The sequence below is a fragment of the Ranitomeya imitator genome, chromosome 5, assembly GCF_032444005.1.
Source record: "Ranitomeya imitator isolate aRanImi1 chromosome 5, aRanImi1.pri, whole genome shotgun sequence".
Classification (NCBI taxonomy): Eukaryota; Metazoa; Chordata; class Amphibia; order Anura; family Dendrobatidae; genus Ranitomeya; species Ranitomeya imitator.
The window spans coordinates 135,992,357-136,006,697 of record NC_091286.1 but is presented as its reverse complement, the minus strand read 5'-3'; the positions used below and the strand labels follow the sequence as shown (position 1 = coordinate 136,006,697).

General features: G+C 41.5%; 1 protein-coding gene across 1 annotated transcript in view; it reads left to right on the top strand.

Moving 5' to 3' along the window:
- Positions 1 to 14,341, top strand: part of SYNE1 (spectrin repeat containing nuclear envelope protein 1) — a 493,169-nt gene that overhangs the window by 322,515 nt on the left and 156,313 nt on the right. The window contains exons 87-89 of the mRNA XM_069769177.1: positions 2,844 to 3,026; positions 3,807 to 3,950; positions 6,178 to 6,372. Coding sequence (XP_069625278.1) covers positions 2,844 to 3,026; positions 3,807 to 3,950; positions 6,178 to 6,372 — 522 coding nt within the window. The remainder of the gene's footprint in view (positions 1 to 2,843; positions 3,027 to 3,806; positions 3,951 to 6,177; positions 6,373 to 14,341) is intronic.

The following is a 14,341-nucleotide window of genomic DNA, read 5'->3' as shown; positions in this document are numbered from 1 at the left end:
GATATGCGAGATGGAGGAAAGATAATTAGTTCAGATTTGTCCACATTGAGTTTGAGGAAGCGAGAGGAGAAGAAGGAGGATATGGTTGATAGACACTCTGGGATTCTGGAGAGCAGAGAGGTGACATCTGAGCCAGAGAGGTAGATCTGAGTGTCATCAGCATATAGATGGTACTGGAAACCATAGGACCTTATGAGTTGTCCCAGGCCGAGTGTATAGATTGAGAAGAGCAAGGGTCCTATGACAGAGCCTTGAGGGACACCAACAGAGAGGGGACGAGATGAATAGGTAGTATGGGAGTAGGAAATGCTAAATGTACGGTTGGTAAGGTATGAGGAGATCCAAGATAGGGCAAGGTCTTTTACACCAAAGGAAGAGAGAATCTGTAGTAGGAGGCAGTGGTCAACTGTGTCAAAGGCAGAGGACAGGTCTAGAAGGAGAAGTATAGAGAATTGTCTGTAAGCTTTGGCTGTAAGTAAGTCTTTAGTAATTTTGGTCAGGGCAGTCTCAATGGAATGGTGTGGACGGAAGCCAGATTGTAGGTTGTCGAAGAGAGAATTAGATGCAAAGTGAGAGGAAAGTTCAGCATGGACGTACTGCTCAAGTAGTTTGGAAGCAAATTGGAGCAAAGATATGGGGCGATAGCTGGACATAGTGCTTGGGTCAAGGGATGGCTTTTTGAGGATAGGTGTGATTGTGGCATGTTTGAAAGCAGAGGGGAAGGTACCAGAAGTTAGTGATAGGTTGAAGAAATGGGTTAGGGATGGGATTATTGTAGTGGTGAGGTTGGGGAGGAGCTGGGATGGGGTCAAGTGCACGAGTGGTGAGCTGTGATTTGGAGAGAAAATGAGCAAGCTCCCCTTCAGTGATTTTGGAGAGGGAAGTTATGGGGTTAGGGCATTGGTCTGGTATACAAAGGGGTTGTGGTGGTTTGACAGCAAAGACTTGCCTTGTTTGGTCTATCATATTTTTGAAGTGCGTGGCAAAGCTCTCAGCAACGATTAGTGAACTTAGAGGGGGCGGTGGAGGGAGTTAAAAGTGTTCAACAACTGTTTGGGGTTGTGGGATAAGGAAGATACGAGGGATGTAAAATAGGCCTGTTTAGCAGAGGTGAGAGCTGATTTGCATGCGAGTGTTGCTTGTTTGAGTGCAGTGAAATCATTTTGTGAATGCGTTTTCTTCCAATGCCGTTCTGCAGTTCTGGATACTTGTCGAAGGTTTTTAGTGCTGTTATTGTGCCAGGGTTGTCTATTGATTTGTCGCACTCTGCTATGCATGACAGGGGCGACCGAGTCGATGGCTGATGCAAGAGTGGCATTCTAGAAACTAGTGGCAGTGTCTGTGTCATGAAGTGAGGATATGGATGCTAGTGGTAGGATAGAGTCAGAGAGCGTGTGGGTGTCAAGGTGTGTGAGGTTTCTGCAGGGGTGCGCATGTTGCAGGACATGGGTGACAGGTGAGGAGGACAGGGATGAGAAAGTGAGTAGATGGTGGTCAGATAAAGGGAGTTGGGAGGTTGTGAAGTTAGATTGGGAGCAGAGACGGGTGAAGACCAGGTCTAATCTATGTCCGGCTGTGTGGGTGGCTGAGGAGGACCACTGATTAAGTCCAAAAGATGAAGTAAGGGACAGGAGTTTGGAGGCTGCTGACTGGTGGGTGTCAATGGGGATGTTGAAGTCACCCATGATGATGGTGGGAATGTCACCAGACAGAAAGTGAAGGAGCCAGGTGGAGAATTGGTCAATAAAGGCAGTGGTCGGGCCCGGTGGTCAGTATATGACGGCTATTTGGAGGTTAATAATCTTTATTTTTATATAGCGGCACCATATTCCTAAGTTCTTTACAGTTTGCACACATTATCATCGCTGTCCCCGATGGGGCTCACAATCTAAGTTATGGTTTGAGGGAGAGTAGATGCGGACAGAGTGGACTTCAAAAGAAGGGAGTATAAGGGAGGGTAGAGGTGGGATTGGGTTAAAGGTACAGTTGGATTAAAGGAGAAGGCCCACTCCTCCACCATGTTTGTTGCCAGGGTGAGGAGTGTGGGTGAAGTGGAGGCCACCGTAACATAGTGCAGCAGGGGAGGTTGTGTCAGAGGGTATCAGCCATGTTTCGGTGATGCCCAGAAATGAAAGATTATGAGAGGTAAAGAGGTTGTAAATCACGTGGAGTTTATTGGAGATGGAGCGGGCATTCCAGAGTGATCCAGAGAGAGTGAGCAGGGTGGTGGGCGCCAAGGGCACAGATTTGAGGTGGGCAAGCTTTGGGGTGTTTATATTGGGTTGGTTAGTCACAGCAGACCTTAAAGCACCACTCTAGCTTGTTTTTATTATGTACTGGGTGCACTAATGTAAGTTCCCCACCTCTAGTATTATACTTACCAGCCAACATCTTCATTTTTTATCAGAGCCTCTCTGGTTGGTCTTCTGCAGGTTGTGACCTGCCAGATCACTCCAGTGTTTGTTGGGCAACTCGATGGTCATTGCTCAATGTAATTATGTGACAGTCAGAATGATGCTGTCAGACTTGCGTTGAGAGATTGTGACCATTACCTTTGTCAGTCAGACGTTGCGTTCACGTGATGCTGGATTGGGACCATAATGGCGCCGGAACAGCCAAAAGGGAACTTCATTAGTAGCACCACTCCAGCACTGAAATAAAAAACACACCTTTCTGATTGGTAGAGTCACCCAATGAAGGAACTGCAGCACTGGTTACAGAATGCATTTTCCCTGCACACCATTGCTTTCAGCCTCAGGACAGGGCCATAATGAACTGTAATGTGCATGTGTTAGACGTAAATCTTTCTTCAGGTACAAATATTTAATAACTTGTCTTCACAGCACCTACTATCCAAAATGGAGTCCCTAAAACCAAAGGTTCACGCTGTCCAACTTTGCCAAAGTGCCTTAAGAATTCCTGAAGAAGTAGTCACTAGTCTTCCCATATGTCGCACAGCTGTCAGGTTGCAAGAGGAGACCAGCCGTCTTCAACATACCGCCATCCAGCAGTGTAATATTATGCAGGTAAGCACTCACAGATATCATCTCTTAAAGTTATCCTATTTGTCAGACTCATAAATTCCTATCTGCTTCTCAAATTTATGTTATTTCTTCATAAAAGCATCACACAACATTCTGCTTTCTGTGAATCCATCCATTGTTGTGTTGTGTTCTTCCCATCACCCTCTCCCTAGTGTCTGCCTTGTCGTATGACATATTCTCTCTCCAATGTCAGTCCCATGAAGCCACCATACAACAATTGCCCCAATATGAGTTCCATCATACAGAATACATTTATTCAACTCCTCTTTGTCAAGATTTTTTTACAATATGAAAAGATATATTTGTACAAGACCCAAGGCACATCTGCATTATTATAGTCATTCATTATTATTTTGGAAAACACATATTTTATGTATAGTAAAAGTGGTATTATCACAGAAGTACTGTACATGAGTGTAGTTGTTAAAGGAGTATTTTTGTGTTATTAGCTTTAATTAGACAGCGTTCAAAAATGCAAATTTGAAATTGACTTGCTTTTTCTGGCTTCATTCACCTGATATAAGAGCTTTTATCTTCTATAGTGTACAGTTGATTTCCAAGCAGATTGATCACCAGAGACAAGTATACTCAGTAGTTAGTCAGCTCTCTCCAGCCCATTGATTTCTATACAGCAGTTATCAGCTCATCTTCTTCGTGCTTTATCAGCTCCAGCTGTTACCAAATATTTGTGTTTCTTCGGGTCACATAGAGTGCATTTTTTTAATGATCAGTTTGGTTGATAATTGCACATTAACCCTTCAGGAGGCAGTGGTTCAGTATGAGCAGTATGAGCATGAAATGAAGCACTTGCAGCAGCTAATAGAGGAGGCACATCGGGAATTACAAGATGCAAAAGTAACCACCAGCAATATCCAGGAATTACAGTTCCAGATTAAACGCCACGAGGTAATTATACATGGTAATTAAAGTGATCGAGATTGTTAAATCTGATAGTAACTTAAAGTTCAGAGGCATTTTCCTCAAATCTTAAAATGAAAATGTAATAGAACGTTTTATTAAAGGGGTTGCCTCATGAAGACAGTCCCTGTCCTTGTGCCCCATAAGAGCCATGTCATTGATGTCCCACGATCCAGACCCACCTATGGGCTAGAGTGGAGAGCCGTTCCGTACAGGTTTATTAGACAGACACGTTTCTAATTTTTGGGACTTTGGTTATTGGGCCTTTGTCCACATGCTGCACTAAATATTAGACTGGCACATAAACGTAATGCTCTTGGGAATTGCAGAGTGTATCAATGTTCAATGTACTCCTTTTCCCTAAATGAGTCAGATATTTATGATCTCCATTGGACTCATTATTGTAGGTTAGATTATTTACAGTTAAAGGGGTGGTGCACTACTTTATAACACCTCATTATTGGCCCCAAGAGGTGGAAAAGTAAAGAAAATCAATCTAATCTCAGACCTTTTTCACTCCTCCTTATTCAGCACGGTGTTTGATGGTTGAAGGCACTTTCACATTTTGCAAAATGAATTGCAGACCACTATTTTTTTTTAACGCTCATACATTATGTGCAGGTTGCTGCCAATCATCAACTGCTGATGGCTGCAGCAGTCATGTGACATCCCACTCAGGAACAGGACACAGTGATGAATAAGGAATGTGGACGCTGATCCTGGACTTTAGAATTGTTTATTTTGTTTTTTAAATCACCTTAGGGCCAATAATGTGGTGATGTAAACTTGTGGAAAACCTCTCTAAGAAGGAACCGTATAAAATAAATTATAGCAGCTTCATCCTTGAACATCGTTTTACATAAACATGTATATATTATTATATTTTAGATAATTATAATTACTACTACATAAATATTATTTATGTATATAAATAAATCTAAATCTTTATATAGCGCTAACACTGTGGGTTTTTCTGTCATTAAACGAGGGGTACCAACAATTTTGGCCACGTGTGTTTAGATATGCCAAGTAGTCTAGTATTTTTGTGTGACAATCTGTATCAGAAACTTTTCGAACCTCCCGGATCTATGTCGCTTATGAAGGCAGTTTTAAAACTCTACACTAATTGGAATAGCTATGTCCTGTACTTCACAATAACTTCATCTTGAAACTATGAAAATGTACACAACAAAGTTTTCCACTAATGTCTTAAATGAGGAGAGTCGTGGCTTTTCTTCTGATTAGCCAGCCTGACGCCATATCACATATATGTGACGCTACACGGTACCACAGTGATGCTGTGCTAAGCTACGGAGGCAGGAGGCAATCCTCAGGCCTCTCATCCAGTGACCATAGATTATTAACGTGGCCGATGGACTGATTCTGGCGAATCGATCCGCACCAGCTCCAGTTATTACTTTATACTTCATGTTACTCTCCCCCCTCCCAGAATGCTGAACAGCAAGTCTTGTGCAGACATTGAACCTGCAAGAAATAATTGACTGATCGGAGCAAAAGTGTGAACACAGATCTAATACAGGCAGTTAAATCAGGACAAGCGGTGTTCTGCAATATTCTGTATGTAATGTGAAATGTAGATCGATTGATGACATAGACTTTACTCTATAATACTATAATAAATCATCATGAAATCAGCGGAGGGGTCTACTGAAAAATCGTTCCATTTTTCTTTGTGTTAGTAGGCTTTGCCAGTCGTTACAGATTGTATATAATAGGGTGTTTGTGGCGGTATGGAGGGTAAGATTTGCCGTGGTAACCGCCTATTGTTTCCCATTTCTTCGCTCATTGTTTCAGTCTTGGCTTGGAGCTGACGGTTGCATTTTTTATAGTTGTAGTCACTCCATGACCTCATTACGCGGCCGGAGACACGAGCCATCTGGGGGGACAGCTCCTGCTCGGCCACTTCTGTCCTGGGTGTAGTAGTGCGTGCCGTGCATTGTGGCTGGGGCTGCGATTTCCTCTTCTGTGGTTTCTCTGTATTGTCAGATGCAGGCCGGCTTACTTCAGCTTCACAAACAACATCCTCCCTTCCAGCCAGTGCTGACAGATGATACAGGGCTTGTGAGCGCTGATGTTATTGGCCAGTCACTCCCTGCCTATTTGCAAGCCTGAAACACAATACAATGCAAGGCTGATTTCCTTCATGGCAGTTTTTCCGTCTTAACTAGAACACTGATTGAAAATGTGTTCCCAGGAGCTGGCAAAGAAGATCAAAGGCTATCAGGAGCAGATCGCATCACTGAACTCCAAGTGCAAGATGTTAACCATGAAGGCCAAGCATGCCACAATGCTGCTCACTGTCACTGAGGTGGAGGGCCTGACGGAGGGAATGGAGGAACTGGATGCAGAACTCCTCCCTGCACACGCTGCTCACCCGTCTGTTGTTATGGTAAGGCCTGTGCTCCTTTATCTGCCTCTATATGTGAGCCAGAGAACAAAGCCACAGCCTCCCGGCTTCCCTGGGCACCTGATGGCATCTGCTGCTCTGCTCCCCAGCCAATGCTCCCGTTATTAGGATAGTGTGCTGCCGCTGATACGCATTCATTGGTGGAGAAATGGTTGCGCTTTATTAATTTCTGTAATTTATCAAAGTAACAACCAATAACCTAGAAAATAAATAGAAAAAACTAAAATGCAAAATTATTTATGTATCTTCCATTCAGGCGCAGAATATTTTTATATTGCCATATGTTGTCGGACGTACATGAATCACACATACTGTCTGCTTTGTAGGTTTTTTTTTTTTACCGACAGGTCATGTGATGCCTCAGTAACCATTACTGATGGCATGAGCGGGCACGTCACAAGAGCCCGTGAATGAGAGTCTTGTCTCTTCCATAACCACACTCATCAAGTGATACAGTAGTCATGTTACATGTGCCATATGGCGTGTACTCACCACGTGTGTGACTGTGTATTCAGCATCATACTGTTTGCTATTTCTCATCTGTTGCTGCACTAGATTGAATGAATTTGTTTATATGTGTGGGGGTTTGTGTATATATATATATATATATTATAGACAGTGCCTTGAAGAAGTAATCATTCCCATGAATTTTTCCACATTGTAGCACGTTAGACCTAAAACATTTAATGCACTTTATTGGGAATTTATGTAATATGCCATGAATAAGTAGCAAGTATTTGTGTAAAGGAAATGATACATGGTTTTCTAAACATTTTAGAAATATAATTTTGAACCTTTTTTTTGTGACTTGCATTTGTATTCAGCCCCCCTGAGCTGGGCCGGCTTTAGACAAAGTGGATCCCTGAGCAAAAGTTTAAAGTGGGGGCCCCAAATGCTAACATATAGCACCATCACACAGAAATATTTTGGCTGTATTTACATTTACTGAATTCAGACCTTTAAATGAGCGTGATCAACAATATTGAAGTTGTTTGATGCTTGTTTCCCAGCCTCTTTACACAGGCTGAGGAAGAATGGGCACGGAGCGATTACTAGTAGATCAGTCTGTCTCCATGCAGCATCATGTTATCAGCAGCATATCTGCAGTTTTCATCGGGGTGAAGTGCTGCTGTGAACAGTGATTTATTTTCCGGCATAAACAATCCAATGACTCGATGAATAGGCAGCATTTTGCTTGTTTAGTATAATGTACTCCATAGTCCTCCACATAGTATAATGCACACCCCATAGGCCTCCATATAGAATAATGTACCACATAGTCCTCCACATAGTATAATGTTCCCCATAGTCCTCCATATAGTACAATACACTCCCCATAGAACTCCATATAGTATAATACACTACTCATAGTCCTCCATATAGTATAATGCACTCCCTATAGTCATCCATGTAGCAGAATACACTACCCATAGTCCTCAATATAGTATAATGTATCCCAAAGCCCTCCATGAAGTATAATCCACCCAGTAGTCTTCCATATAGTATAGTGCACCCCATAATTCTCCATACAGTATAATCCACTACCCATAGTCCTCTATATACTATAATACACTCCTCATAGACCTCAATATAGTATAATGCATCCCATAGTCCTCCCAATAGAATAAATCACCTCCATAATTCTTCATATAGTGATATGTACTCCCCATAGTATAATTGACTCCATAGTCCTTCATATAGTATAATGCATTCCCCAGAGTCCTCTATAGAGTATAATGCATTCCCCATAGTCCTCCATACAGTATAATGCATTCCCCATAGTCTTACTTACAGTGTATTGCAGCCCTCATATAGTATAATGCATTCCCAATAATTCTTGATAAAGTATAATGCAGCCCCATAAAGTATAATGCAGCCCCCATACAGTATAATGCAGCCTCCATATAGTTTAATGTAGCCCCAAAGAGTATAATGCAGCCCCATAGAGTATAATGCAGCCTCATACAGTATAATGTAGCCCCAAATAGTATAATGCAGCCCCATTCAGTATAATGCAGCCCCATACAGAATAATGCAGCCTCTGTAAAATATAATGCTACCCCCATAGAGTATAATGCAGCCCCTATAGAGTATAGTGCAGCACCTATAGAGTATAATGCACCCCCATAGAGTGTAATGCAGCCTCATAAAGTATGTAGTCCCATACAGTATAATGTGCCTCAGTATAATGCAGCCCCATATAGTATAATTCAGGCCCATAAAGGGCAAAACCGTCAATGAAAAAGACCTGGGAATATGGGTGGATGACAAACTCAAATTTAGTGGCCAGTGTCAGGCAGCTGCTACAAAGGCAAATAAAATAATGGGATGAATTAAAAGAGGCATAGATGCTCATGAGGAGAACATAATTTTACCTCTATACAAGTCACTAGTGCAACCACACTTAGAATACTGTGCACAGTTATGGTCTATAAGAAAATCCCAAAGAGCATTATCAGTGGTGGAGACCAATTCTGTCCAAACTGAACGTGTGTGTATATAGAGAACCACACACTGCTGTATATCTATCCAATATACCACCACCTATGCCTGGACACCTGGACAACTGCAATGTATAACAAATACAACAAAAAGGAGCACCCAGCAGTCAAATTTGGACTTTTTGACTGCTGGGTGCTCCTTTTTGTTGTAACAGTTATGATCTCCAGTGTATAAGAAAGACATAGCTGAACTAGAGCGGGTGCAGAGAAGAGCGACCAAGGTTATTAGAGGACTGGGGGGTCTGCAATACCAAGATAGGTTATTACACTTGGGGCTATTTAGTTTGGAAAAATGAAGGCTAAGGGGTGATCTTATTTTAATGTATAAATATATGAGGGGACAGTACAAAGACCTTTCTGATGATCTTTTTAATCATAGACCTGAGACAGGGATAAGGGGGCATCCTCTACGTCTGGAGGAAAGAAGGTTAGGCATAATAACAGACGCGGATTCTTTACTGTAAGAGCAGTGAGACTATGGAACTCTCTGCCGTATGATGTTGTAATTAGGTGATTCATTACATAAATTTAAGAGGGAACTGGATGCCTTTCTTGAAAAGTATAATGTTGCAGGGTATATACACTAGATTCCTTGATAGGGCGTTGATCCAGGGAACTAGTCTGATTGCCGTATGTGGAGTCGGGAAGGAATTTTTTTCCCCAATGTGGAGCTTACTCTTTGCTACATGGTTTTTTTTTGCCTTCCTCTGGATCAACATGTTAGGTAAGGCTATGGGTTGAACTAGATGGACTAAGTCTTCCTTCAACCTTAATAACTATGTTACTATGTTACTATGTAAAGTATAGTGCGCCTCATATAGTATAATGCAGCCCCATAGAATATAGCGCAGCCTCCATATAGTAAAATGCAGTCCCATATAGAATAATGCAGCCCCATATAGTAATATGCAGCCCGATACAGTATAATACAGCCTCATAGTATAATGCAGCACCAATATAGTATAATGCAGCCTCATAGAGTTTAATGCACACCCCATATTCCTCCAGTATAATGGCCACCTCGTACTCACTGATTTAAAAATGCACAAATACACGTCTCCCCCTTCTGACTCCAGTCAGTGGTGTACCGCTAATAGTTGAACACCACGTGGCCGCTATGGGGTCTGTGAGTCGTGGACCAGGTACCAGCACCGACTCTGCCCCTCCCTCTCGCATCTTAGATGCCGATACAGTTGAAATCAATGATGGAGGAGAGAGTCAATGCTACCTCTCCCATCATTCCCCCTATTCTTCTGACTCAACGGGCGCAATGAGGTCACTTCATCGTGTGCCACACTGAGCCAGGCAGTGGAGCTGCTGAGATGTGCTGCAGAGATCAGAGTAAAAACGGAAAACAAAAAACAACTGTGGGATTGCACTTTTTTTTGCAATTTCACCACACTTGGAATTTTTTTTCCTGTTTTCCAGTATATGTTAAAACCATTCAAAAGTACAACTCGTCTCGCAAAAAACAAGCCCTCATTTGGCCATATTGACCTAAAAATAGAAAAGTTATGGCTCTGGGAAGAAGGGAAGCAAAAAACGAAAACGCAAAAAGTAAAATACCTGCGAAGGTTAAGGGGTTAGTCACCATTGAAAGTTTTCTACTAATTAGATTTTGTTGGACAGGGGCCAGACTGTACCCTGGGTCTCCCTGTATGAGATTCCATGGCCCCTCAGACTGTCACCGGGACTTTTACAACACTGCTTTTTCAGTGACCTGCCCACTCTATTTGAATCTAATTAGCAGAAAAATTTAAATGGTAATTAACCCCCTCACAACCGCCAAAATGGCGTTAAAGGGTCTTATTCCGCAGCGCCACTTTTTAACAGCCCAGAAGAAGTGAATATTGCCGCTCTGCAGCTGAAATTTTCACAGGTGACAGTTGTACATGACATCTGACACCCTGTGGTATCGGCCCCAGCTAGTTTTAAAAGCGATTGAGGTCAATTAACTACTTAAATACCGCTGTCAAGTGGCTAAAAGGGGGTTAAAAGAACTCCTATGGCAGGATCAATCAGAATCGGCTGATGACCCCAAGGTACAATCCTTCTATAAGCAGGGTCTTTCAGGCACAGTGAGTGAGTCACTGACACGAGTACTGCAGTGCATGAGGCCACAGAAAAAAGTGAAAAATATACATGTTCCACAATGTGAGTGAGTGGAAAAGTAAAAAGGTTACATAAAACATGTAATAATGTAATAAACACAAAAAAAGCACACAAAAATCACAAAAAGCCATTTCACCACTAAAAATGCAGCCTGTGGGATAAAACAAAAAATAATTTAAAACAAAAAAGCATAATTGGTATCACCGCATCCAGAATTACCTGATGTATATAAAACTGTCATGTTATTTAGTCCATACGGCGAACACCGTAAAAAAAAAAAAGTTAGTAATAAATAATAAATGTAAACCAACTATTTAGGGCAAATACCACATATGCTCCGCCATAATACATATACAGAAAACAAAAAAGAAATGGACACCAGAGCTAAAAATAACTAATTAATTGAAAAATATATTAAAAAATTATTATAGAACAACAATAATGAGAATAATAATAAACGATGCAAAAGAAAAGGGAAAGCAACACATTAGTGCCACATCCAAGTAGCCACACCGGTAATATATATAAGCAGAAAGAATGTAAGCTACTCCTGTCATATAAGGTTTTTAAAGGCAGTGAATATAAACAGTATAATATGTAACATACATGGAAATGGTAAAGAGACTACGAACCATATAAGAAAACAATGATGACCCATAAGTATATGAAAAAAAACCTTTTAACGGAGTGAATCTCTCATAAGAACAAAGCTAAATAACAACGGGCTAAATACAAAGGGAGGTTCATATATAGCAATGTGCAGAGTGCAGCGTATAAATAAATATATAAGGGGGAAATCCCATACAATAGAAAGGCTGCATAAATAATAACAATAGTAGCATGTGAACCAACCTGTAGCTGTAGGTGGAAGAGGGGGCCTCCTCTTCCACGTGCAGCTACAGGTTGGTTCACATGTAATTATAAAATACAATGTGTCACGAAAAATCAATATCAGAATCAGTGGGATTTGTTGAAGCGTTCCAAAATTATTACCTGACACTAGTCAGAATTTTGGCCTGGTCATTAAGTTAAGAATTGGCTCCATCATTAAAGGGTTAAAGAAGAACCACAACAGGGATTTCTTTACCAAAGTTATCAATGTAGTCAGTCATACTGCGCCATTACAGCTGTGATTGTACCTTACGAAATTGTGCTGACGGACTCTCTTTAAAGGGAACCTGTCACCCCCAAAATCGAAGATGAGCTAAGCCCACTGGCATCAAGGGCTTATCTACAGCATTCTGGAATGCTGTAGATAGCCCCCGATGTATCCTAAAAGAAGAAAAAAAGAGGTTAGATTATACTCACCCAGGGGTGGTCCCGGTGCGATGGGTGTCATGGTCCGGGGCCTCTCATCTTCTTACGGTGACGTCCTCTTCTTGGGAAAGGTCAGAGAGGCCCAGCGCCTGCGCACTGCAGTACTTTGCTCTGCCCTCCACAAGGCAGACAAAGTACGCCGGAGCCGCAGAGTGAAGACAAGAAGAGGACGTCATCCTATGAAGATGGGAGGCCCCGGACCGGACCGTGACGCCCATCGGACCAGAACCGCAGAATGCTGTAGATAAGCCCCCGATGCCGGTGGGCTTACCTCATCTTCGAATTTGGGGGTGACAGGTTCCCTTTAATCATTTAGATGCTACTGTTAATCTCTGACAGCGGTATTTAAATGAAGGGGTTGTCAGTGAATGCAGGCACCTGCTTCGATTGTCCCCACACAGTAATGGTGTACCAATGGGTTACCATGCCTGCCGCTGCAATATTGGCACTCACGCCTCATAGCATACCGTGATTTATACTACATACTGCAATACTGTTCTATACAGGTTTAAGTCCTTTACCATAAAGTGAAAAAAACTGAAAAAAAAATTTTTTTAAATTCCTATCACTACACTTCCCTCCTTTAATAAAAGATATTAAAATATAAACATTTTTGTATTGCTCTATCCCTAAAATGTCCGGTCTATTAAAATATAAAAGTAATTACTGTAACCCATATGGTGGAAAGAAATCAAAATGTCAGTATTATGTATTTTCAGCTGCTTCGTCTCCTTGAAAAAATGAAATTAATAGCAATAATAACGTTGCATATACCCTAAATTGGAATAAATAAAACCATCAACTTAGGAAACCCTCATATGGCTCAATCAACAGAAAAATAAAACGTTGCCGATCTCAGAAGATGATGACGCAAGCCAAATTTGTTTTATAAACTTTTCTACGTTAAAATAAAATATATGTATATACAAGTGTGGCCTTACCCTAGTCTTACTGACCTGGAGATCCGTACGGCCAGATCACTTTTTACCATGCAATGGATGCCATAAAAAGCAAACAATTGCCGAACTTGGAATTTTTTCCCATTTTTTCAGTATGGTGTAAGGTAAAATCAGGGGTGTCATTCAAAACTACTACTCGTATCCCAAAAAATAAGCTGTGTTCACAGAGAGAAAAAACAGTTGTTACTCTTTGAAGAAAGTGAGGGGAAAATGAAAACGTGAAACTGAAAATCTGCTGTGAAGGAGTTAAAGAAGCGCTCTGGATAATCTATCATGCACTTGCATAGCACAATACACCAGCTTTCCCCTATGTTTTCCTATTTCATATCACAGTCTCAGACGATTACTACATACAGTTTAGGTTACGTTGCCGCTATAGAATGACATCTGCTCAATATCAAGTGAAAGTATAGTAAATTCCATTATATGCCGACTGTGTGTGATCATGTACCTACATAATCTTCAGGGTTTATATGCAGGTTACAGTTATGTATAGAAACTTCTCTGTATTTTTTCATGTTTGTCATTTGTCATATCTGTAAAGTCTGGTTTTATTCTATGAATACCTTTAAAGCGAACCTGTCAGCAGCATTTTGCTAAGTAAACTACAGATACTATCAGGTTGTCGCTGTTAAACTAATTAAAATGATACTTGGGGTGAAGAAATCAGTCTTGTGGTTCTTGTGTAATCAGTGTTAGAGGTTTTCAGTTAATGATATGCCCGGGGGCGGAACTGTAGGCAGAGTCTTATCTTCCTGCTCTAAGCCAGAGAAATCAAGGAAATACCTGACCACAGGCCGCCCCGAAGCACAATCATGTTCCTCATCATAGAGACAGACTGTTTGTGCTTCGTGGCTGACTGTAGACAGGTCTTTCCTTGGTTTCTCTGGCTTAGTAAGATAAGACTATGCCTGCAGTCCGCCCTGGAGCACGGGCGTATCATTAGCTGAAAACATCTAATACGGATTACACAAGAACCACAAGACGGATATCTTTACACCAGGTATCATTTTAATCAGTGTAACAGCAGCAACCTGACAATGCCTGTAGTTTACTTAGCAA